The sequence below is a fragment of the Terrapene carolina genome, unplaced genomic scaffold (genome assembly GCF_002925995.2).
Source record: "Terrapene carolina triunguis isolate 2854851 unplaced genomic scaffold, T_m_triunguis-2.0 Scaffold58, whole genome shotgun sequence".
NCBI classification, from domain to species: Eukaryota; Metazoa; Chordata; order Testudines; family Emydidae; genus Terrapene; species Terrapene triunguis.
Genome location: NW_020664409.1, coordinates 20,613,445 through 20,636,182, shown reverse-complemented (window position 1 = coordinate 20,636,182; position 22,738 = coordinate 20,613,445). Strand labels below are relative to the sequence as shown.

General features: G+C 41.6%; 1 protein-coding gene across 1 annotated transcript in view; it reads left to right on the top strand.

Annotated features, from left to right (window-relative positions):
* DOK6 (docking protein 6) overlaps positions 1–22,738 on the top strand; it is a 250,389-nt gene that overhangs the window by 68,243 nt on the left and 159,408 nt on the right. The window contains exon 4 of the mRNA XM_026647342.1: positions 6,493–6,612. Within this exon, the coding sequence (XP_026503127.1) occupies positions 6,493–6,612 (120 nt within the window). The remainder of the gene's footprint in view (positions 1–6,492; positions 6,613–22,738) is intronic.

The window sequence follows — 22,738 nt, the reverse complement described above, 5'->3', positions numbered from 1 at the left end:
TCCTGACCCAAAAGGGAGTTGGGGGGGGGGGGGTCACAAGGTTATTTTAGGGGGGGGTCACGGTATTGCCACCTTTACTTCTGTGCTGCCTTCAGAGCTGAGCAGCTGGAGAGTGGCGACTGCTGGCCAGGAGCCCAGCTCTGAAGGCAGAGCTACTGCAAGCAGCAGCACAGAAGTAAGGATGGCATGGTATGGTATTGCCACCCTTACTTCTGCGCTGCTGTCTGTAGAGCTGGGCCCTCAGTCAGCAGCCGCCACTCTCCAGTTGCCCAGGTGCTGAAGGCAGCACAGAAGTAAAGGTGACAATACTGTGACCCCCCCCTAAAATAACCTTGTGACCCCCCCCCCCCCCCCCCCCCCTGGGTCAGGACTCCCAATTTTAGAAATGATGGTCTCCCCCATGAAATCTGTATAGTGTACGGTAAAAGCACACAAAAGACCAGATTTCATGTGGGGAGACCAGATTTCACACTCTGTGATGCATTTTTCATGGCCGTGAATTTGGTAGGGCCCTAATTATAGCAGTATTCCAGCATCTTATATGTCTTCTTTTCTAATACAAATGTATGCAGCATAGTTCATTAAAGGAAAAATTGTACATGAATACAATATCATATATTTTGGAAAATACTTTAATGAGAAGTAGCATTAATGTGACAAGTCTTTTGCCTTCTACTACAATTTTCCTGCCTTGTTAATTTCACTATCTCTTGAGATTTTTAGATTAATGGTTGTATGGTACACATTATAATAGGAATAAGCATATTGACTAAGCTGACACTTTCGTACAGACTTTCAAATGTGAACAGGGAAATGCCAGGGTAATGCATGCCATTGCATGCTCAAATGACTACTTAGATACATGACTGGTTATTCTGTAATTGCAGTTACTGTGATTTTTTTACCCAAACAGGCTGCTTATAGATCTGTCCTTGCCATATCTTTCAGCATCTGTAGAGGAAAAGTGGATGGATGTTTTAAGTCTAATTTCTGTTTTCTTCCTAAAATATGCATTTTCATCTTTAATAACTAGCATTAATTGACAATAATGTATTTACTTCATTACTTATTTATTAAGGATCTTTTACCCAGAAATGTATTTAAAGCACTGCAGAAAAAAGGTCATCAAAAGTCTGAAACAGCATAGTAGCTTTAAATCACTTATTTTGACTTAAGCTGCCACACTGCTCTATGAGTATATACTGCCTTCTCTAACTAACATGGATACCATTAAATTAATGGAAACATTGTCACATAATTTATTTTAAAATATTAATTAAATAATTTTTTTTCTCAAGTCTTCAGAAGTTACGAGGTCTGGGATAGTTTTATAAAATGAAGTACTAGTTAAAAAAAATTGGCTGTTGCAGGCTGTACTGCTATCTACTAGTGAAAAATGAGATCACGCTTGTGAATTTATTTTATGTGGCTCAATTCAATTAAAAAAAATAGTTCGATGGGGATTCTTTGTCCTCCCTCACCCTCCACACAGAGACTTCTTATTATAGCTGTGTATATTTTTGTAAACATTGGCATGTGTGTTTCTTCAGCTCCCATCTTTCTTCTCCAAAAAGATCTTGCAGGTCCAGGTTTGAATGATCCAATTTTGTTTCCAGTCTTATTCTGAATGAGAAAATCCAAATGGGTTTTGGAATTCTTACAAACAGTTCTGGGAGAGCAATGGTAGCAGAAATAACTTTTTGTGAGAAATATGTAGAAATTGGTTCCAAGTCAAAGATCCAGCCATTTTAGGTCTGTGTAGCTAGACATAGGCAGGCATCAGGGAAAGCACAAAGAAATAAACCACATTCATATTATGTAGAAGGAAAAGGCTCTTTTATCTCCATACAACTGACAATTTCATACAAGAGCGGGGAACAGGCTTCCTCATCTTTATTTCAATTCAGTACAAAATCTACTGAGCCATTTGTGTGTTGTTACTGGACTGGATCTGATCTCGCGTCTTCCAGTTAGTGGTGGTTGTGTGTGCCCAACACTTTGGAGGCCCTTTGTGATTCTTTAGTATTGATGCCTATAAGGCTGTACAATATGCATTTTCAATTTAACCTGAAGTACTGGATTCCTGAGACATGGCACTGGGCTTTTGTGAATCAGGATACAGAGAAACAAAATTCACCTTATGTAACTGCAGCAGGTACTGAACTGTGAGCTACAGCAGAAATGGCATATTCCTTCAGCCACTGACCTGGAAGCTCAGGGAAAACTGCAGGGAAACCTGCCTAAAAATCTTGCAACTAACAAGATTGTATTTTTCAGAAGAACTGACTTTAGGCTGCTGCTAGTTACATTTCTCTTGCAAGAAGCAGTGTCAAATTGGGGCCACTTGTCTCTTTACATTTGATCTCACCTTTTGATATTCATATAGCAGAGCAAAATTAGAGGAAATTAGAGGAAATGAAGATGTGAATATTTTGAGAGTATTTATGGCTGCTTAAAATATGCCTTACAACGTATGGCATAAAGGCGTAAAAGCGGGCTAAGTTCTGCCGTGCCACACAGTGATTGCCATTAAAAAGTTAACCCTTATCAATAGTTAATACATAGAATCTAATCCAGATTCCACTGAAGTCAATGAATACTTTGCCACTGATTTCCATGGAAGCAGGATTGGATCCACCGGAATAGGTCAGATACTTCAGAATTTCCCTGTACTTGGAATTTAAAAAAAAAAAAAAAATGTGGCACTTCAGAGGCTGTGGCATGCCAATTTGTTGATTCTTAAAGTTGAGCACTGTTAATGTCATAGGTAACAAACTTGGTGTCAGTTACTGAGCAACTCAAAGCATTCTAATTAGGGTTGTCAATTAATCACGGTTAACTCATGCAGTTAGCTCAAAACAATTAATCACAATTAATCGCACTATTAAACAATAGAATACTAATTAAAATTGATGAAATATTTTTGTATGTTTTTCTACATTTTCATACATATTGATTTCTATTGCAACACAGAATACAAAGTGTACAGTGCTCACTTTATATTATTATTTTTATTACAAATATTTGAACTGTAAAAATGATAAACAAAAGAAATAGTATTTTTCTATTCACCTCATACAAGTACTGTAGTGCAATCTCTTAATCATGAAGGTAACTTACAAATGTAGATTTTTTTGGTTATATAACTGCACTCAAAAACAAAACAATGTAGAACTTTAGAGCCTACAAGTCCACTCAGTCCTACTTCTTGTTCAGTCAATTGCTAAGACAAATAAATTTCTTTACATTTATGGGAGATACTGCTGCCTGCTTTTTATTTATAATGTCACCTGAAAGTGAGAACAGGCTTTCACATGGCACTTTTGTAGCCGGCATCGCAAGGTATTTACATGCCAGATATGCTAAATATTCGTATGCCCCTTCATGCTTCGGCCACCATTCCAGAGGACATGCTTCCATGCTGATGACGCTTATAAAAAAAAATAATGCGTTAATTAAATTTGTGACTGAACTCCTTAGAGGAGAATTGTATGTCTCCTGTTCTGTTTTACCCTCATTCTGCTGTATATTTAATGTTATAGCAGTCTCGGATGATGACCCAGCACATGTTTGTTTTAAGAACACTTTCACAGCAGATTTGACAAAACACAAAGAACGTACCAATGTGACATTTCTAAAATCTAGCTAGAGCACTCGACCCAAGGTTTAAGAATCTGAAGTGCCTTCCAAAATCTGAGAGGGACAAGGTGTGGAGCATACTTTCAGAAGTCTTAAAAGAGCAACAATCCGATGTGGAAACTACAGAACCCGAACCACCAAAAAAGAAAATCAACCTTCTGCTGGTGGCATCTGACTGAGATGAAAATGAACATGCATTAGTCCATGGATCGTTATCGAGCATAACCCATTATCAGCATGAGCACATGTCCTCTATAATGGTGGTTGAAGATGAAGGGACATATGAATGTTTAGCATATCTGGCATGTAAATATCTTGTGACGCCGGCTACAATGGTGCCATGCGAATGCCTGTTCTCACTTTCAGGTGACATTGTAAACAAGAAGTGGGCAGCAGTATCTCCCCTAAATGTAAACAAACTTATATGTCTTAGCAATTGACTGAACAAGAAGTAGGACTGAGTGGACTTGTAGGCTCTAAAGTTCTACATTGTTTTATTTTTGAATGCAGTTTTTTTTGTACATAATTCTACGTTTGTAAGTTAAACTTTCATGACAGAGTTTGAACTACAGTATTTGTATTAGGTGAATTGAAAAATACTATTTATTTTGTTTTTTTACAGTGCAAATATTTGTAATAAAAATGTGAGCACTGTACACTTTATATTCTGTGTTGTAATTGAAATCAATATATTTGAAAATCTAGACATTTTAAATAAATGGTATTCTATTATTGTTTAACAGCACGATTAATCGTGTAGTTAATCACAATTAATTTTTTAAATCAGGCTATTAATCGCGATTAATTTTTTTAATCACTTGACAGCCCTAATTCTAATCTAAATTGCACTGGTTTGGTATTCTGCAGATGCGGAAAAGGAATTTACTACAACTCCCCTAGTACATCCATGTGTTATAAGAGGGAATGTGGTAGTAGATTCAAAGGGAGTGTAGCCATTTAAAAAACGTTATTTCAGAGTGTGTGTGTCAAGGGGAAAGCTCCACCTAGGCAATCCTGTGCACCCAAAAAGTACTAGGAGTGCATAAACTGAAACAGCACCTTAGTAGACAATCCATTTGTGCTTCTGGAAGTGCGCATGCAGCCCTTCAGTCTTGCAGAAGCTGTTCAGTCCAACAACAGAGTCATTTCCATAATGGAAAATATATATTTATATGGTATTAAATTGTTAGTTTTTGTAACAGGTAAACATGGTTTATACACTTACAATATGACAAATGTGACTACAGCCTGATGTCATCATAACTTTAGTATTTTCCTTTATTTAGTGGTATAAAAATCTTATTAATTAGTGGTAACAGTTTACCTAAATCAATAAAATTTGTTTTTGGCCGAGGTTTATGTAAGTATAATATATTCTTCAAATATTTGTCTATAAGTTCATGATTCATATATTTCCATATATTTTATACTTTCCAAAAAGTTTCCAAATTTAAACTATTAAAAGTATACTTTCAGCATTGACAATATACGTTCAGATTTCAGTTACTCGTTGGCTCTCTATTGACTGTGCCTCCCATTATGTTGATTTGATTCACTAAATAGTTTTTCATATTACAATATATTTCTTCCGAGAGGGATTTTCTACATGAGTTGCTTTCCCTTGGCTTTGCCTGATTTTGTGGGGGTACAGTCGAAGTTAATCAGCACTGAGGCATAACAACTTGCAGTAATAGCTACAATCAAGGAATGAACTGAATCTGATTACCATAGTGGGTTGCAGCTAGAGATTGGCTCAAACTAAACCCCGCTATTTGGAAATTTTGAATCTGGATCCCAACCTTCAGAGTCTAGAAATGCCTTGTTGATAAAGAAGATTGACAAGGAGCATTCACAAGAAAACTGCATGTTTCCTTTCAGTGGGGTTGTGTTTTTTCCACCTGTCATGAATTTGACTTCAGGAGACATGTGGCTTAAGAATTTACTCACTGCTTTCAAAGTTTTTCCGTAAAAGTCCTCCTTTAACTATAGTGACATTAGGCTGGATTCATGAACACAGTATTGATTTGTGCACATTTCTTTTTCTCTTTTAGATGTTTGTTCGAGAGGCAGAATGGCTTTACATTTACCATCACCTCACAGATCTGTCTTATTTACTGTTAAATTTATAAGACAAACCCATTGTTGAACCTCTGGGTGCTGGAACAGTTCAGTACTGTAAGAAAACGTATATTTTTGACAAAATAAATTACCTCAGGAAAAATGACAGCCACTATATGGTGCTATAAACGACATTAAACTTGGACTTTATCAGACAAATAAGGATGTGAGTTCTAGAGTTGAGTTTGCTCCATTCTCTTAGTTTCCATCATATTGATATCTAGGGACTGTAAGCAAAAGCAACCCAGTTAATCTTAATAATCAAGATGGATTTAAAGCAACAATAATGTTTCTTTTCAGATAACTTTACATTAAAATCGTTTTTAAATTAAATTATTTCCATCAAGCAGGATTTGCTGAAAGATACTTTCTGAACAGCCTTCCCCCACCCAGTCACCCACACAGAGAAAGTTTTGCAACTGGGAAAAGTTGGAGGCGGTCCTGGGTGTGTGAGTTGATTTCTAGCAAAATGAGCTTTTTTACACTTTTCACCTATTTCTAATCAATTCAGGAGCCATGGTCCGATTCTTTTTTTAGAAAAGGTCCACAAATCAAGGCAAAACAGTGTGTGTGGGATTTTTTTGTTTGTTTTTTGCTGGTTTTGAAACAGAAGTTATTAGTCCTAACTCAATCATAAAAATAGCTTGTTGATCAAAGACTTATTTCATGTTGTACCTTCTTTTGAGTAAAATATTTCATGAATTCCACTGATTCTTTGTTTATGGTTATTTTCAGAACTGGAGGCAGAGGAGTGGTGCAAACATCTTTGCATAGAGTGTCTAGGAACCAGGCTAAATGATATAAGCCTTGGGGAGCCAGATTTGCTTGCTGCTGGAGTCCAGAGAGAACAAAATGGTAGGTAGCCATCTGATCTGGCCCTTCCAAATATTTCTGTATAGTTCTTCCTAAAGGTGAACAACAGTCTACATTTGGTTTTTCTTCACATCTGCTAGAATAAGGAAAAATTGACCAGATGCAAGGAGGAAAGAAAATTCTGACTAACTCTAGTAGCAAGTCCATGACAAATATGATGTGTATATATCGAGAGAGAGAGAGACAGACACACACACAAACACACTATGGTCACATTTGGGAAATTAATATCATGACTTCTTTGGACAATGAAAGAAAACAGCAGACATTCTAAAATAGTCCCTGAAGAAATTGATGAACATTTGAAAAAGTCATCCTTTGGGTCAGAAAACATCTTCTTATTATATATTCATACAGTGCCTAATACAATGGTGCCAGGGCCTCTACGTGCTACCACATACAAATAATAAATATAATGGTGGGGCATGGTCCGCTGAGAAGAAAGTCTCTAGCTTTCCAGTAAATGTACAGGCGATTGGATGTTGGTGGTTGAAATCCGCAAGAATTAAACAAAATCTTCTGTTATACAATCATATAACATCCAAAATCACAGCCCTCTTTTATCAAACATTCTTATTCCTTGGAACAAAGTCCATGCATTACTTTAATAAAGTAATGCAAAGAAGCTTAGAGCTTGTCTACACTTACATTTTATAACGCTCTAACTTGCTGGCTCAGGGGTGTGACAGCGCTTTGAAGTTTCTTGTGTAGCCATGTCCCCCAATAGTTATAAAATAGTACCGGTACCTGTATGTTTGCTTCAGCTTTGCAAACAAAATTACATCATTAAATTACAGAAGGACTACCATTTTCTCAATATTATTTTATTTATTAACTTGTGGTAGTGTCCTGGATGCATTTGAATCCAGTAAATGAAACATGCAGAAATCCATAAGAAATTAGACATCCTACTAGTTCTAGGAAAGGATGTTGCTCAGGTCCATTTCAAATAAATCTGGGGCCTTTGTGAAGCTGTTTGTTTGGATCACTCACAGCAAGACAAGATTTAGCATGTAATATGGTTCACCTTCACAACTGCCTCAGACCACTATACTAAGTACAGGAGGATGGATTGACAGCCATGTGGGGAGGTGAGGGTAATCAGGAATATATCCAAGAACAAAAACACAAACACTCTTTTTCTATCATCTGTATAAGTTATTATATTGTAGAACAAGTGTGTATGTGTTTGAGGGGGGAGTTATGGGAACAGTAGGTGGAGGTTTCCTCAAAGATGAAGAGGAATAAACCTGTGATCTGCTCAAATGGGTTGCAATAAAGGAGAAACATCTTTATTCCCTAGGGGTCTCAATATATCACCACAGAGCTGTGAGTCAGTGTCCTGCTGCTTTGTGTCATAAGCAGTGACTATCACAATGAGATTTCTCAGCTTGTGCCTGATAGAGAGGGACTCTCATGACATAGGGTCCCCTGAAGATCCAGGCTGAACAGCTCAGGCTGAATTGGCCTTGATGCAGTTGCTGTAGTATAACAGTTAATTGTGTTGCTACTGACTACTAAAAATTGGCACATGTAAAAATAATTAGCATCTTTATTGTCCTGTTGTAAATAAATGGAATGAAACAAATACAATTAGCTTGGAGGCATGGGGCCTTGGTGTGGATCACATCGATAAGACAGCAAGGGGTATGATTAGTGGTACCTCTTCAAGCAAAGGGGGGTGAATGAAATCAAAATGTCAAGAACATTCTGTACTGAGTCATTAGTTACAGTACCTCAGACAATGCAATTTTGATACATATGCCCCAGTATAGAATTCTCTATTTAAATTAGCATCTTTAAAACTCAAAGTTGCTATCTTAGTTAGTTGCTTAATGCAAAGCAAGTGCTCGTTTTCTTAAAATCCCAGTAGGATGTACAAAGAAGACCAGATGCTGCTGCTATTGGCATCAGTCCACCCTTTTGGTTCACATAGCTGCCACTGTAAGAGCTTGCAGGTGCGCTCAGTTGTCTTCCACAGGGTTTTGGTTTTTGTTTGTTTGTTTTTTACTAAAATAAGTTAAATAGAACTGTGGACCTTAGGAACTAAGATTACCTTAGTTACTCTAAACTTGGAGGCCTTATTCCTAACATGACAGTGTAATGGAAGAAATTAATAATTTCTGAGGAAATAGTGTGGTGATCTGTGATAGAAATGTCAAATTTAAAAATTATTTTTCTTTAATCAGTGGTACAAAATAATGAGTTCTACCAATTTGCAAGATTCTAGCTCATAAGGGCTCACTTTCAAACATTGTAGCTCAAAGGGCACTTGAAATCCATAGAAAGAGTGATGAGCTTCTGATGACCTGAAATTGAAAGGTCAAAGTTTAAATTTGCAGCCCATAAAGAGCCACAGTACGTAACAAATTTCAAGATTCTTGCTCCCTGTGAAAATGGCTCCCTGTGCTCCCTGTGAAAATGGCAATTAATTGTCAGACTCAAATCTGTTACAAATGACTGCATTATATAGGTGTTATGTAATTGTACTTAACACTTACATAGCACCTTTCAAGCCAGTACTTTATAAGCATTAATATCCTCATAGTATCCCTCTGAGTTAGGTTAATATTAATGCACAGAGTGACAGAAAAAGATGGAAAGACACCACCTGAATCTTAGCAGCAGAGCCAGGAATAGAATCCAAAGTCTCTACTCTTAGTTTCCTTTTCTTACTACTGGCATGTACTGTTTTCTGAAAATTTTCAGGGCTATTCCCTCAGGAAGGGTTGGATATGGCTGAGCAAGAGGTACCGATCTGTTGGCTCTTGTTAACAGCTAAGGTTGTGACAGAATTTTCAGTTTAATTAGACTTGGGGTTCTAACTTACTATTGATATTTTGTAGACTAAAATAATTGCAACATGGTGACATGATATAACATCACAAAGTTAATATCTTTATATCCTGGCAAGACAGTACTGCCAGATGCAATCATTTGCAAATGGCCCCATATCCCTAAATATCTGTGGAACATACTTTGCCACAGCGAGGTGCAGACTTTACTGATAGGTAATTACTGCCACTTAAAGAAACACTAACTTAATAACAGTTTCTTTCATAACTAATCTGGTTTTTCCATGGTAGCGTTCTTAATATGTTATGTCCCGCATCTCCTCTAATATTTCCATGCTACACTCCCTTTCTCTGGAGTTTGTGAATTCTGTGTTGAGATCATTTGTATTCCATAAATCGGTATGGCCAGTTAATGTAGATTGAAAGGGCAGGGGAGCACTTGCCTTATGAGCCAAGGAGGTGGGGGAGATGTGGAGATAGCAATCCATCCAAGATAAGGAAGAATGGAGTTCTCTGTCCCCATTTCCCCTTGGTTTAGCTCCTGGTTATGGCAGAACAGCAGCTGGGAGGGCCTAGCTTTCAAGTTTTGTGGTAAGTTGTGTGACAAAGAACAGAGCCTGTATTGGTGGCTTCCGGGCAGATTCAGTGGCCTCAGAAGCTTGCTAAGGTCCTCAGTGTGACCACCCTTTCTCAGTGTAGCGGCAAGGGTCACAGCTTATCGAGCTACTTTCATCACAGGCCTGTATGGGAGGTGGGAAGGGGAGATACCCCAAAGTCTCTGTTGCTCCTTTGAGCTAGTAGGCGCAGTTGAGCCTCTTGTCTGGACCAAGGTCTGCTTCCCCTCTCAAAGGGGTCTCTGTAGAGCAGGCCCACCCTCTACTCCGGGTTCCAGCCCAGGGACCCTAACATTAGTAGCTGTTGGCGGCTTCCCCTTCACCACTGGAGCTGCTTTGATTCCCTGGGCCACTTCCCCGTGGTCCCCTTTTTCTAGCTTCACCCTTGCTTCAGCAATGCTTCCTCTCCTCCAGCTCCTTTCACCTGGGCTCCCCTGAGGGAACTGGAAGGAGAGCTTTTAAGCAGTATGAGTGGGACTTTGATTGGTTCCAGCTGTCTCCATTAGCCTAACGGCCTTAACTGGTTAATTGGCATCAGGTGTCTTAATTGGCCTGGAGTAGCCTTTGTTTGGCTTGAGGTTGAGATCCCTCCTTCCACCACTCTCTTATATCCTTCTGGTTTGAGTCCGTCACATATCCATCCCCCTGCTCAACACGAAGGGGTTGGGCAAACTTGGGTTGTCATGCAATGCACCTGTGACAGGCCATCCGCGTTGCCGTGGTGACTTCCGTCTCTGTGCTGTATTGGAACTGAAAGGGTTGGGGGGATAAGAACCATCTGGTCACTCTCGCATTTTTTCCTTGTTCCGCTGCATCCACAAAAGAGGGGCATGGTCCGTCACGAGGACAAACTGCCCCCTTAGCAGGTAGTAGCGCAGTGTTTCCATGGCTCACTTAATGGTGAAGCATTCTCTCTTGACCACCGCATATTTCTGTTCCCTTGGGAAGAGTTTCCTACTGAAGTAGAGGTTCGGGTGTTCTTCTTCTCCAACCATCTGGGATAGGACAGCCCCCAGTCCTACTTTGGATGCATCTGTCTGAAGGATGAACCCCTTAGTGAAGTCTGGGGCTCTGAGTACAGGGTCACCACAGAGGGCTGTCCGCAGAGCTATAAATGCCCTCTCTGCTGTGTCAGTCCAGGTCCCCGAGTTTCCCTGGTGGCAAAATGGGGAAATAAAGCAATGGTAGTACCCCACTACCCCCAAAAATACCCAGACTTGTTTCTTGCGAACCGGTCGGGGCCAGTTTTGGATGGCCTGTAGTTTGAGTTGGGGTTTTACTATGTCTCGTCCCACAATGTAGCCCAGATATTTAGCCTCCGTTAACCCTGTGGCGCACTTGGCGCGGTTTGCGGTAAGGCCAGCGCGCCTTAGGGTATCTAGGACAGCTTCCACCTTTTCCAGGTGTATGAATAAACACATTGTCCAGGTAGGCGGCCGCGTAACTGGCATGGGGGCGCAATAGCTTATCCAGAGGTGCTGAAAGGTAGCTGTGGCCCCATGCAGACTGAATGGGAGGATGGTATATTGAAAGAGACCCTCTGGCGTGGAGAAAGCAGCTTTCTCTTTTGCGTCTTCAGCAAGGGGAATCTGCCAATACTCTTTAGTTAAGTCTAGAGTGGTCAGGAACCGGGCATTTCCCAGTCTGTCCACTAACTTGTCTATGTGGGGTATAGGATATGCGTCAAACTGGGACACCTCATTCAGCTGACGGAAGTCATCGTAGAGCTATCCGATTTGAGTATTAGCACGATCGGGCTAGACCACTGACTGTAGGACTCTTTGATTTTCCCTAACTCCAGCATTTTCTTTACTTCTGCTCTGATTTCTTCTCTCCCGGTAGGGCCTCATTATTACCTTGGCCGTGAGGTTTGTAATGAAGTTGTTGTATGTCTCTGTTGTTCGACCTGGCCAAGACAAGAATACGTCTTGGTTCTGGTTGATCATCTCGGACACCTCCTTTCTTTGGGCTGGTGTTAAATCGTGAGACACCCTCACCTGTTTGGGGGGGAAGGGGTTGTTCTCCTGTGGTGAGTCCTTTTGGACAAATACACATGCTTCTTGGGTACGTCATGGTTTTAGAAGGTTTACTTGATACACTTGTTCTTGTTTTCTAGTCCTGGTTGTCTTACCTTGTAATTCACCTCTCCTAATGTTTCAACTACTTTATAGGGCCTCTGCCACGGGGCCAAGAGTTTACTCTCTGCTGTGGGTACTAACACCATTACTCAGTCTCCGGGTTGGACCTGCTGAACCTTTGCTTGGCGGTTGTAGTGAGTTTGTTGGGCTTTTGGGGCCTTCTCCGGTTGTTCCGGTACTATGGGGGTAACCCAGGTTGTAATGTCTCTCATTTGCAAAACATGCTCAACTATATTCTTCCCCATTTTGGGCTCCTCTTCCCAAATCTCCCTGGCTATGTTTAGTATGCCCCGGGGGGTGGCAACCGTATAATAGCTCAAAGGGAGAGAAACCAGTGGAGGCTTGGGGAACTTCACGGATGGCGAACATAAGATAGGGCAACAAGGTATCCCAGTCCTTTCCATCCCTACTTACCACTTTTTTTTTTATTGTGGCTTTGAGAGTCTGGTTGAATCTCTCTACCAGACCATCGGTTTGCGGGTGGTAAACTGAGGTTCGCAGGGTCTGGACATGGAGCCGAGAGCAGAGGTCCTTCATCAGGTTAGACATAAAAGACTTTCCTTGGTGCATTAGAATTTCTTTTGGTAGCCTTACCCTGGCGAAAATTTCCACTAGCGCCTTTGCTATACACTTGGAGGTCGTGTTTCAGAGGGGAATGGCCTCTGGATACCTGGTTGCATAATCCAAGATGACAAGCACATATTGGTGGCCTTGAATCGTCTTTTCTAGAGGCCCCACCAGATCCATGGCTATTCGCTTAAAGGGAATCTCAATGATTAGTAGGGGTACCAAAGGAGCCCTTAGATGTGGGCAAGGGCTGTGCAATTGACACTCGGGGCAGGAGGCGCAGTACCGCCGGACATCCTCATGTACCCCCGCCCAGAAGAATCCGCGCAAGATCCATGCCTGGGTCTTCTCTACTCCCAAATGTCCCCCAAAGAGGTGACTGCGGGCGAGGTTTAATATTGCCCTCTGATGTTTTTGGGGTACCAGGAGCTGGTTTACCACTTGTTCCTGTATTTGTATCACCCGGTACAGGAGGTCCTTCTTAATCATGAAATAGGGCGCTGGCCATCGGGCCTTTCCCTCCACAGGCACCCCATCTATCTCAGCCACCTCTTTTCTGACATTATCATATCTGGGGTCTTCGCTCGAAAGTCTGCCTTCTGGGACCTATCGACCTGAACACCGACAAACTGGCCTCTACCTCCTTGGTCAGTTTGGTAGTATTGGGATTGGGACCAGCCTCTACTTCCTCTTCCCCTTTGGGGGTCTCTCCCTCAGTTTCCTGTGCCTGTCGGCCTAATAGGGCAACGTTCTGTCCCTAAAGTAGGATCCAGGTGCCCAAAGCCTTCGCCACCCTCCTTTCCCTCTGAGTTCTTCTGCCCTTCCTGGGGGCGGGGAACAACTCTTGAGATATTTCAGCAAAAAAGGGGGGGTGACTTTTTGTTAGGGATCAAGTATCAGAGGGGTAGCCGTGTTAGTCTGAATCTGTAAAAAGCAACAGAGGGTCCTGTGGCACCTTTAAGACTAACAGAAGTATTGGAGCATAAGCTTTTGTGGGTGAATGCCCACTTCATCAGACGCAAGTAATGGAAATTTCCAGAGGCAGGTATAAATCAGTATGGAGATAACGAGGTTAGTTCAATCAGGGAGGGTGAGGTGCTCTGCTAGCAGTTGAGGTGTAAACACCAAGGGAGGAGAAACTGCTTCTGTAGTTGGATAGCCATTCACAGTCTTTGTTTAATCCTGATCTGATGGTGTCAAATTTGCAAATGAACTGGAGCTCAGCAGTTTCTCTTTGGAGTCTGGTCCTGAAGTTTTTTTGCTGTAAGATGGCTACCTTTACATCTGCTATTGTGTGGCCAGGGAGGTTGAAGTGTTCTCCTACAGATTTTTGTATACTGCCATTCCTGATATCTGACTTGTGTCCATTTATCCTCTTGCGTAGTGACTGTCCAGTTTGGCCAATGTACATAGCAGAGGGGCATTGCTGGAACATGATGGCATATATAACATTGGTGGATGTGCAGGTGAATGAGCCGGTGATGTTGTAGCTGATCTGGTTAGGTCCTGTGATGGTGTTGCTGGTGTAGATATGTGGGCAGAGTTGGCATCGAGGTTTGTTGCATGGGTTGGTTCCTGAGTTAGAGTTGTTATGGTGCGGTGCGTGGTTGCTGGTGAGAATATGCTTAAGGTTGGTGGGTTGTCTGTGGGCGAGGACTGGCCTGCCTCCCAAGGTCTGTGAAAGTGAGGGATCATTGTCCAGGATGGGTTGTAGATCACTGATGATGCGTTGGAGAGGTTTAAGCTGAGGACTGTAGGTGATGACTAGTGGAGTTCTGTTGGTTTCTTTTTTGGGCCTTCTTCTGGGAGGCTTCTGGGTACACGTCTGGCTCTGTTGATTTGTTTCTTTATTTCCTTGTGTGGGTATCGTAGGTTTGAGAATGCTTGGTGAAGATCTTGTAGGTATTGGTCTCTGTCTGAGGGGTTGGAGCAGATGCGGCAGCCCTCCATACTAGCGACCCTTCAGATCCTTGTTTTTTTGGCGGTGAGGGCTTTCAGCTGGTCCACCATCTCCTGCAAGAGGGCTCGATCCTGGGAGGCCTGCCTTATCAAAAACTTGTTGGTTTCTTCTTGTAGCTACATGGATTCTTGTTGCATCATCGCTTGGAATCGAGTGGCTGCCTGCTGGGCTGCAGTGGCTTGCATCAGTGCTTTCATTATGTCTTCCACTGTGGTGAGGACACCCAAACACAGTGCATGTTAAAAAAAAAAAAAAACCTCTCCCCTTCTTCTGCTGCGCAGTGAATGATAAATCAATATCCCACCCCTGCTTCTCCTCTCAAGGGGGTCTCTGTAGAGCATGGTAGGGGACCCAGGCCCACCCCCTACTTCTGGTTCCATCCCAGGGACCCTAACAGTAGCAGCTGTTGGCGGCTTCCCCTTCACCACTGGAGCTGCTTTGATTCCCTGGGCTACTTTCCCGTGATCCCCTTTTTCTAGCTTCACCCTTACCTCAGGCTTCAGCAGTGCTTCCTCTCTTCCCGCTCCATTCACCGGGGCTTCCCTGAGGGAACTGGAAGGAGAGCAGTATGAGTGGGACCTTGATTGGTTCCAGCTGTCTCCATTAGCCTAACGGCCTTAACTGGTTAATTGGCATCAGGTGTCTTAATTTGCCTGGAGTAGCCTTTGTTTGGCTATCCAGGGAACAGGGACCTTCTCATCTTGAGGCGGAGATCCCTACCTTCCTTCACTCTCTTATATCCTTTTGGTTTGTGTTCGTCACAGGTGTAAGCCTCATGGTGTAAGCCCTAGGACTATATGACCTCCTCTCATTGAGACATGTTGGGTGTTACTTTAATTTTTACACCTAGTGATTCCAGGGTTTTGAAAATATGTGCAATATGGACAAGTTGGCAAGCTTCTCCTCTTTTAGACATGTACTTGACCATTTACCCTCCCCCTCCACAGTCATGTGGTTCCCCTGAGATGAGCAACAGATTTTTGGAGGGAGGATACTTGGTGCTTTGTGACATAAACCAAAAGAGACATCTTACACCATGCTTTTTGCCTGGAAGTCTGGAAGAATTTTTTTTTTTTTTTTTTTTTAAAGGAGATATCCTATCTCCTTGAACTGGAAGGGACCTTGAAAGGTCATCGAGTCCAGCCCCCTGCCTTCACTAGCAGGACCAAGTACTGATTTTGCCCCAGATCCCTAAGTGGCCCCCACAAGGATTGAACTCACAACCCTGGGTTTAGCAGGCCAATGCTCAAACCACTGAGCTATCCCTCACCCCATATATATAGGATATAAGTAATATAACAATAGGGTCCTGTGATGGGGTGTACCTACCCTGCACTAGCCCCAAAAGGGTTCACTGTGCTTTGCAGGCTGAGGAAGCCTTACCCTTCCAACTCTGCTGGGCATGCTCAGCCTGGAGGCAGAGTATAAAAGGAAGCAGCCCAACTAGTCTGGGCAGGCTGCTGAAGGAGGAGGATGCAGACTGCAGGCTCTCTCCAGGGAGCTGCTACAGGCCCCGAGTACAGCGCCACAGCATGCAGAGTTCCAGACAGACTGCAGGCTGCCTGACAAGCCTGGAGAAGGGACTGCGCCGGCCGGAGTTACGCCACCTGAGGACCCCAGGGACCTGGGGGAACCATGGAGCATTGCCGAGGGAGAAAGGGTAGGAAGCAGCCCAGGGGACTTAGACTCTTCTCCAGTGAATGAACTGGGACAACAGTCAACATGTTTTTGGAGGATCCCCACTGACTTGGTAGTGACACCCCCCCCCCCCCCGGGCTAGGACTCGGAGGAGCAGGGAGGGCCGGAGTCCCCCTACTTTGGGTGCCACACCCCTCTGAGGGGCACTCAACTTCCCCAATGGATCTCACAATACCACAGCGGTGGGCTACTCTATTGACTCCGGCCATTAGGCCGTGCTGCCCTGAGCAGAAGGGCTGCTTTATTGACACTGGCCACTAGGCCGTACCACCACATTTATAGTCAGGGTCATGAACGAGGGACCTAACTGGCGGCTATACAGTTTCTTCCTTTCTTCTCACCATATGTGACCCGGCACCTGTGATGGGGGTGTACCTACCCTGCAACAGGTCCCAAGTAGACATGGGAGAATAATGGGTTTTTCAGCTCACTGGCAATTCTGAAATAAATAAATAAATAGTTTTGTGTCAAACACTACATTTTGTTTGAATTTGGAGTATTATTTAATTTTTATTTTTTAACAAAATTAGACATTTTTATTTGTCATTTAAAATAAAAATATTGAAATGAAGCATTTTATTTTTTTTCTGATTAATTTGTTTTTTAAACTGAAACAATTTGGTGAATTAACACACATTCACAACATGTTTTGGTGTTGCAGCTCCGGCATTTTTTACCCAAAAAAAAAAAAAGTTTTTGGTCAAAATATTTCACCCAGCTGTAGTCTTAAGTCTATTAACTAAATTGTTAATGTTGCTTGATTGATGCTAAAGTCTGTGTTAGCCTAGTGGTTTGAAACAGATTGGCTCTTTTATGATTTTGAGTGTTTGATGGCTGATAGCGAGATATAAAACCATTTTCTAATTATTTTCATTGTTGTACAATCCTTATTTGTAACACCCAAAACCGTTATTTTCTACCTACTGGTTTTATTGGATCTGTGGCATGTTGTGAAAAATACATGTTCGCATTTTCTCTTTGGCTTTTTTGTTAATATTTTGAAAAGCTTTACATGGTAAACAGCCAGCACGTAAAGGAAAGTAGAAAAGATTAAAACTTTGATTGTTGTAATGATTGCTAATATATAAATATATATAAGCGGCAGGTTCCCTTCCCTTCATCCCACACCCCCTCCACTACCACAATTATTCCCTGGTGATAGGAGTTAAGCAAGGATGTGGCAGTGCTTGCTTTAATGGAGACCTCTGGCTGGAAAAGTCCTGCTACTAGGGAGGGAATAAAGAAGAGTTTTAAGCTACTGCTGTGCAAAGCACATCATTAACAGTATGAAGCCACCTCTTTGAATTCTATCTCAGTTATTACTCGTAAGAGATATTATTACTCATGTAAATACCTTAATTCCAATGCTTTAGGTGGCTTTTAGCTGTTTTCTTTATATACCAGACTCATAACTCATGGCTGAGTTGAATAAAATTTGTAGGAAACTGAGAGCTGAGCTAAAGCCTCCCTTACTCTTCCTCTCCCCTTTTACCTTCTTTCCTCCCCTCAAAGGCTCCTGTATTACTGCAGCTCTCCAACCCCAGGAACTTCAGCAACCCCTTTTCTAGTTAGATTGCACTCCTCTTATTTACATTATATACATACAACTTTGGTATGTGTTTGTACAGTGCTTAACACAGTGGGGCTAGTAAAGAGAGGCTGGACTCGGTTACATCTGGATCCTGATAATTTCCATTGACCCTTAGCCACAAGTGAAGGATCTCTTGAGAGTATGGTACACTGCTCCCTACCACAACCATTCCCCCTGCTGACACAGGGAATAAGAGACCTAGTGTATATCATCAACTCATTTCTATACAACCACACGTGGTGATGTATTTTGAATCTGTTGACTGAACCTTAATAATAGGAAAAGTTCCACTATTTTAATTTGTTTAGCTGACTTGCTGTGGTTTGCTTGAGGAGTTAGGTTCTTCTGACCAGTTAAATCAAAATGTTTCACTGCTTTAGTTTTTAGTACTATGTTCTCAATCTCCTTGATAAAAATGAAGTTGAATATTTACTTTAGCACTGGTAAAATACTGGAGTAATATTTGCTGTCTCATTGTTTGTTTTTTTCCAAAAAGACCAATATACACTTATGGATTCATAGATTCTAGGACTGGAAGGGACCTCGAGAGGTCATCGAGTCCAGTCCCCTGCCCGCATGGCAGGACCAAATACTGTCTAGACCATCCCTGATAGACATTTATCTAACCTACTCTTAAATATCTCCAGAGATTCCTTCTTTTAGAGGAGGACAAAACAAGTTCTTGGTAGTGGAATGGAATTTTTGCTCCTGGGAGAACACTAAGAACAGACTCCAGGTCTTTGACATTGTTAGTGAAGCTATACCCAGCACAAAACTACTTTTAGTCTGTGAAAGAGACTGGGAATCAGAGGTAATAGTGATTGACAAGGGATGAAAATGGGGTTGCTATTCAAAATTCAGACTTTGCCAACAGTTGGTGACTCTTGCTCTTTTCTTTTATATATGAGAAAATGGTGATATTTCACATACTGTGGTATACGTTGACTTTTTTAATGATAATCATGGGATATATCAATTATATGTAAGGTGGTGGAAAACTCACAGGTAAAGACATCAATTCAATTAAAATATTTTTGAAGTGGTACAAATCAAATCTGAAATAAGGTAATGTGGGATCAGATCCTGCCAGGTACTGAGTGCCTTCAGCGATCATTTTGATAGGTATTAAAGATGTTCAGAAAATTGCAGATTGGACCAATAGAATCATAGGATTAGAAGGGGCCACAAGGGTCATCTAGTCTAACTCCCTGCCAAGAGTCAGAAAGAAAAAGTAGGCCAGAAAGACATTCTATCTAGAAAAGGTGCAAAATGCCAAATGTTAAGGCAAATATGAAACCAAAGGGAAAAATCTACCTGATTATCAGTGGGACATCAAAAACCAAAAGTTCTTTATGCAGTTGCTTTGGGAATCCATACATAATGAGCTCACTCCTACTTGTCTTACTTCCTTCAGTGGGACCATTGCACGAATCAGGATTTGGACCTATATATCTTATCTTTTTTCTGTAGTTCTTGTATTCATTTCTGGATCCATATGTTTAAGACCGAATGTTGGGCCCAATGTAAAGCCCATTGAAGACTCCCATCAACGTTAGTTGGCTTTTGAAAATCAGGCCCTACGAGTCTGATCAAAAGTACTCAGCTTATGCAGAGGCATCAAAATAAGTGGCATGTTTGGGCATCAGTATGCCCAATAGTGGGCCAGATTCTTCACTTGTTATGTTGGTTTTATCCAGAGCATCTCCATTGATTTAAACAGAGTTATGGCAATGTAAAATTGGTATAAGTGACTGGAGAAACTGGACAAGTATATTCAGATTTTAATGCAAAAGTTTAATGGGGGTTTTGCTTAGAGTGGGTCTGTGGGTGGGTGTGAGAGAGCGTGAATTAGTTTTTCATTCCTTTTCACTCTTTCCATGTTATCATTGACTAGTGCCTCATAATTGATTTCCCTAGTAAAGACGTTTTGTTAACTATTGTGTTGTCTTCCTTTGTATAAGTGCTTTTTATTTGGAAGATACCATAGTATCTCAATTGCAGCAAACTCATTAACTGCCCCAGTGTCAAATATAACTTGTTGAACAAAGGTCTTGAATTCCCAGAATAGCCTTTTCCTTTTTATATGCAGTGAAATTACAAACTTAGTCAAAGCATAGAAAAGATTACATAATTCAATTACACTCATCTGATTCATTTTTAGAAAATGTTCTTAGATCTATTGAATTACTGTATGTGATTCACTGTGTGACAGAATTTTGCACATATTTTATTCATTTTCTGTCATCCTTAATCCATTGTTTATAGTTTCAAATTTGAAAAAGATAAAATACACATTTATGGCTAGTATTATTCAAATAAGACATTTATTTAAACATTAAAAAGCTTATTCAATATATAGCATCTGTAACCAAAGTAAATGGTTAGTAAATCCTAGGCACAAGATCTTTGCTTCCTTGCTGAAATTAATTGATTTACAATAGCTTTGATATTTAGGAAATTAAGAAATCTTTCTACAAAATATTTTGTAACTGATGTAAAACAGAAAAATTGCTGTTAAAGAGGTTAAATCAATATTTAAGGGCCAGTTATTCAGTTGGGGTACATTGGGTAATGCCACTGAATCCATTGGAGCTACACTGATTCATACAAGTGAAGAGCTGGCTAAATTTGCATTTATTTTTATTGGACTGTGGTTGTGGCTTTCCCTAAAAAGAATCCTGGACTTGGGCTATAACTAACAAATGTTACTACTTGAAGATGACAGATGCTGTGAGTGAAAGAGCTCTGTTGGCCACCTGGAAATGATCCAAGTAAAGTTAGTATCCCAAGGACTGTAGTTTGAGGACCATTACTTTCAAGATTAAGACTAAGAGCTAGATTCAAAGAAATTTAAGTGTGGTGACACTGAGTATCACCACTCCTTACTTTTAGGTGCCTAGAAAATCACTGGGATTCACAAAAGACTGAGTTTGGTGCCTAGGCTCCCTATACAATTAGTAGGGAAAGAGACTCCTAGAGTGGGAATCGCAAAAGCCAGCATTCTAGGTAACTCCTTACCTAAGCTAGCCAGTGGGAGGTGCCAAACTGAGAGATATGTGCTAAGCCCCACCCCTCTTCCAGAGATAGGCATTTAAGTCTGGGCTGCAGGGAGGTGCCTCCTTCTGCTTGGGATTCTCTGTTGTAAACTCTCTCTTGGTGTTAGACACCTATGCCATTTTTGCAAGAAGTCAAGGGTGAGTGGAGGGAGTTGAGCCCAGTGGTTGGGTACTCAACTGGACCTGGTTCAAATCCTCCCTCTGCCTGAAAGAGAGAAGGAGTTTGAACGGGGATCTGCCACTTCTCAGGTGAGCGCCCTAATCACTGAGCTATAGGATATTCTGATGTGATGTTCCCTCAGTCTCTCCTGTTGAAGCTGTTCCTCTGTGGATATATAATTAAAAATTTAATTGGAGCAGAGAGACTGGATCCAGTGTCTCCCACCTTCCAGGTGAGTGCTATAACCACCAAGCTACAGAGTCACTCCCATGCTTACTTTATTTCTCACTCTTTGGCCCAATGTTGAAACTGTTCCACTGTGGATAATTAATGAAAGAATTATTGGACCAGAATCATTGGACTCCATAGCCTGGTAGTTAGACCACTCACGTGGGGGAGACAGTCCCCTTGCTCCAATGAATTTTTAAAATATATATATTCACAGTGGAACAGCTTCAACAGATGAGACTGAGAGAGCCCCACAATACAATATCCCAGGTGTTCTCAAACTTTTTTTTGCTGGGACCCCCTTTGAAAATATTTCAGGCTGTGATGACCCCCCCCTAAAAAGTGACAACCCTCCACTGCCCCATGCCACCCTTACTTCTGCACTGCCGCTACTGGTGGCGGTGGCGCAGCCTTCAGAGCTGGGTTCCCGGCTAGCCACCGCCACTCTTGCGACCCCCCTCCAGTAGTCTTGCAACTCCCTTTTGGGTTGGGATCCCCAGTTTGAGAAACCCTGCTTTATAGCCCAGTGGCTAGGGCACTGTGACCCAGGGACCTCTTGGTGTCAACTGGCAGAGGGCACATGGGATTCATAGGGTTTTACAGGGCTCCCGTGTGTCAGATATATGCATAATATTCACCAAAGGGTTGTATATGAGGTCTCTACTGAGAGCCAGTAGCCCACTAGTCGTCATAATCACTGTGAAATGTAAGGATGGATAAAATGTATGGAGTTGTTTGCGTAGATATACTAAAAATTATGCCCCTAAGGTCTTGGAGTTAAGATAGGTCACTAGGAGGTGACATACCTCAGAAATGTTCCTTTCAGGCAAGAAGTAACAGATGCTTATCTCTCTGTCTGGCCACCTGTGTGTTGTGTATTGTAAGCTTCACAGTGGAGTCCTGCATACTGAGCCGTGACGAAAAAAGAGATTGTGAAATCTCAAGAGAGGAAATTCACAAGATGAAACAAACAGCAGGAGGTGACTTATGTATGCCTAAAGAGAAAGGATTGCTGGGTGTAACAAGGGGTACAAGGGAGGCAAGTTGAGCAGTATACGTGAAAGGAGGATCGCAGCCAAGCCTAACTGTAAAACGCTGGAAGGACTTTCTGTGAGCCTTGCTCTACGAGGCATGAGAGCATCTAATTAATTAACTCTCACTTCTAGAATTATGATTGTATTTTATATGTTACGGTTTGTTTCCAATACTTCTACTTGCCGTTACTTAATGTACATTTGATGTCACTATAAATATATCTCAATGCTGTTTATTAAGCGGAGCAGTGATCTGAGGTGGAACTG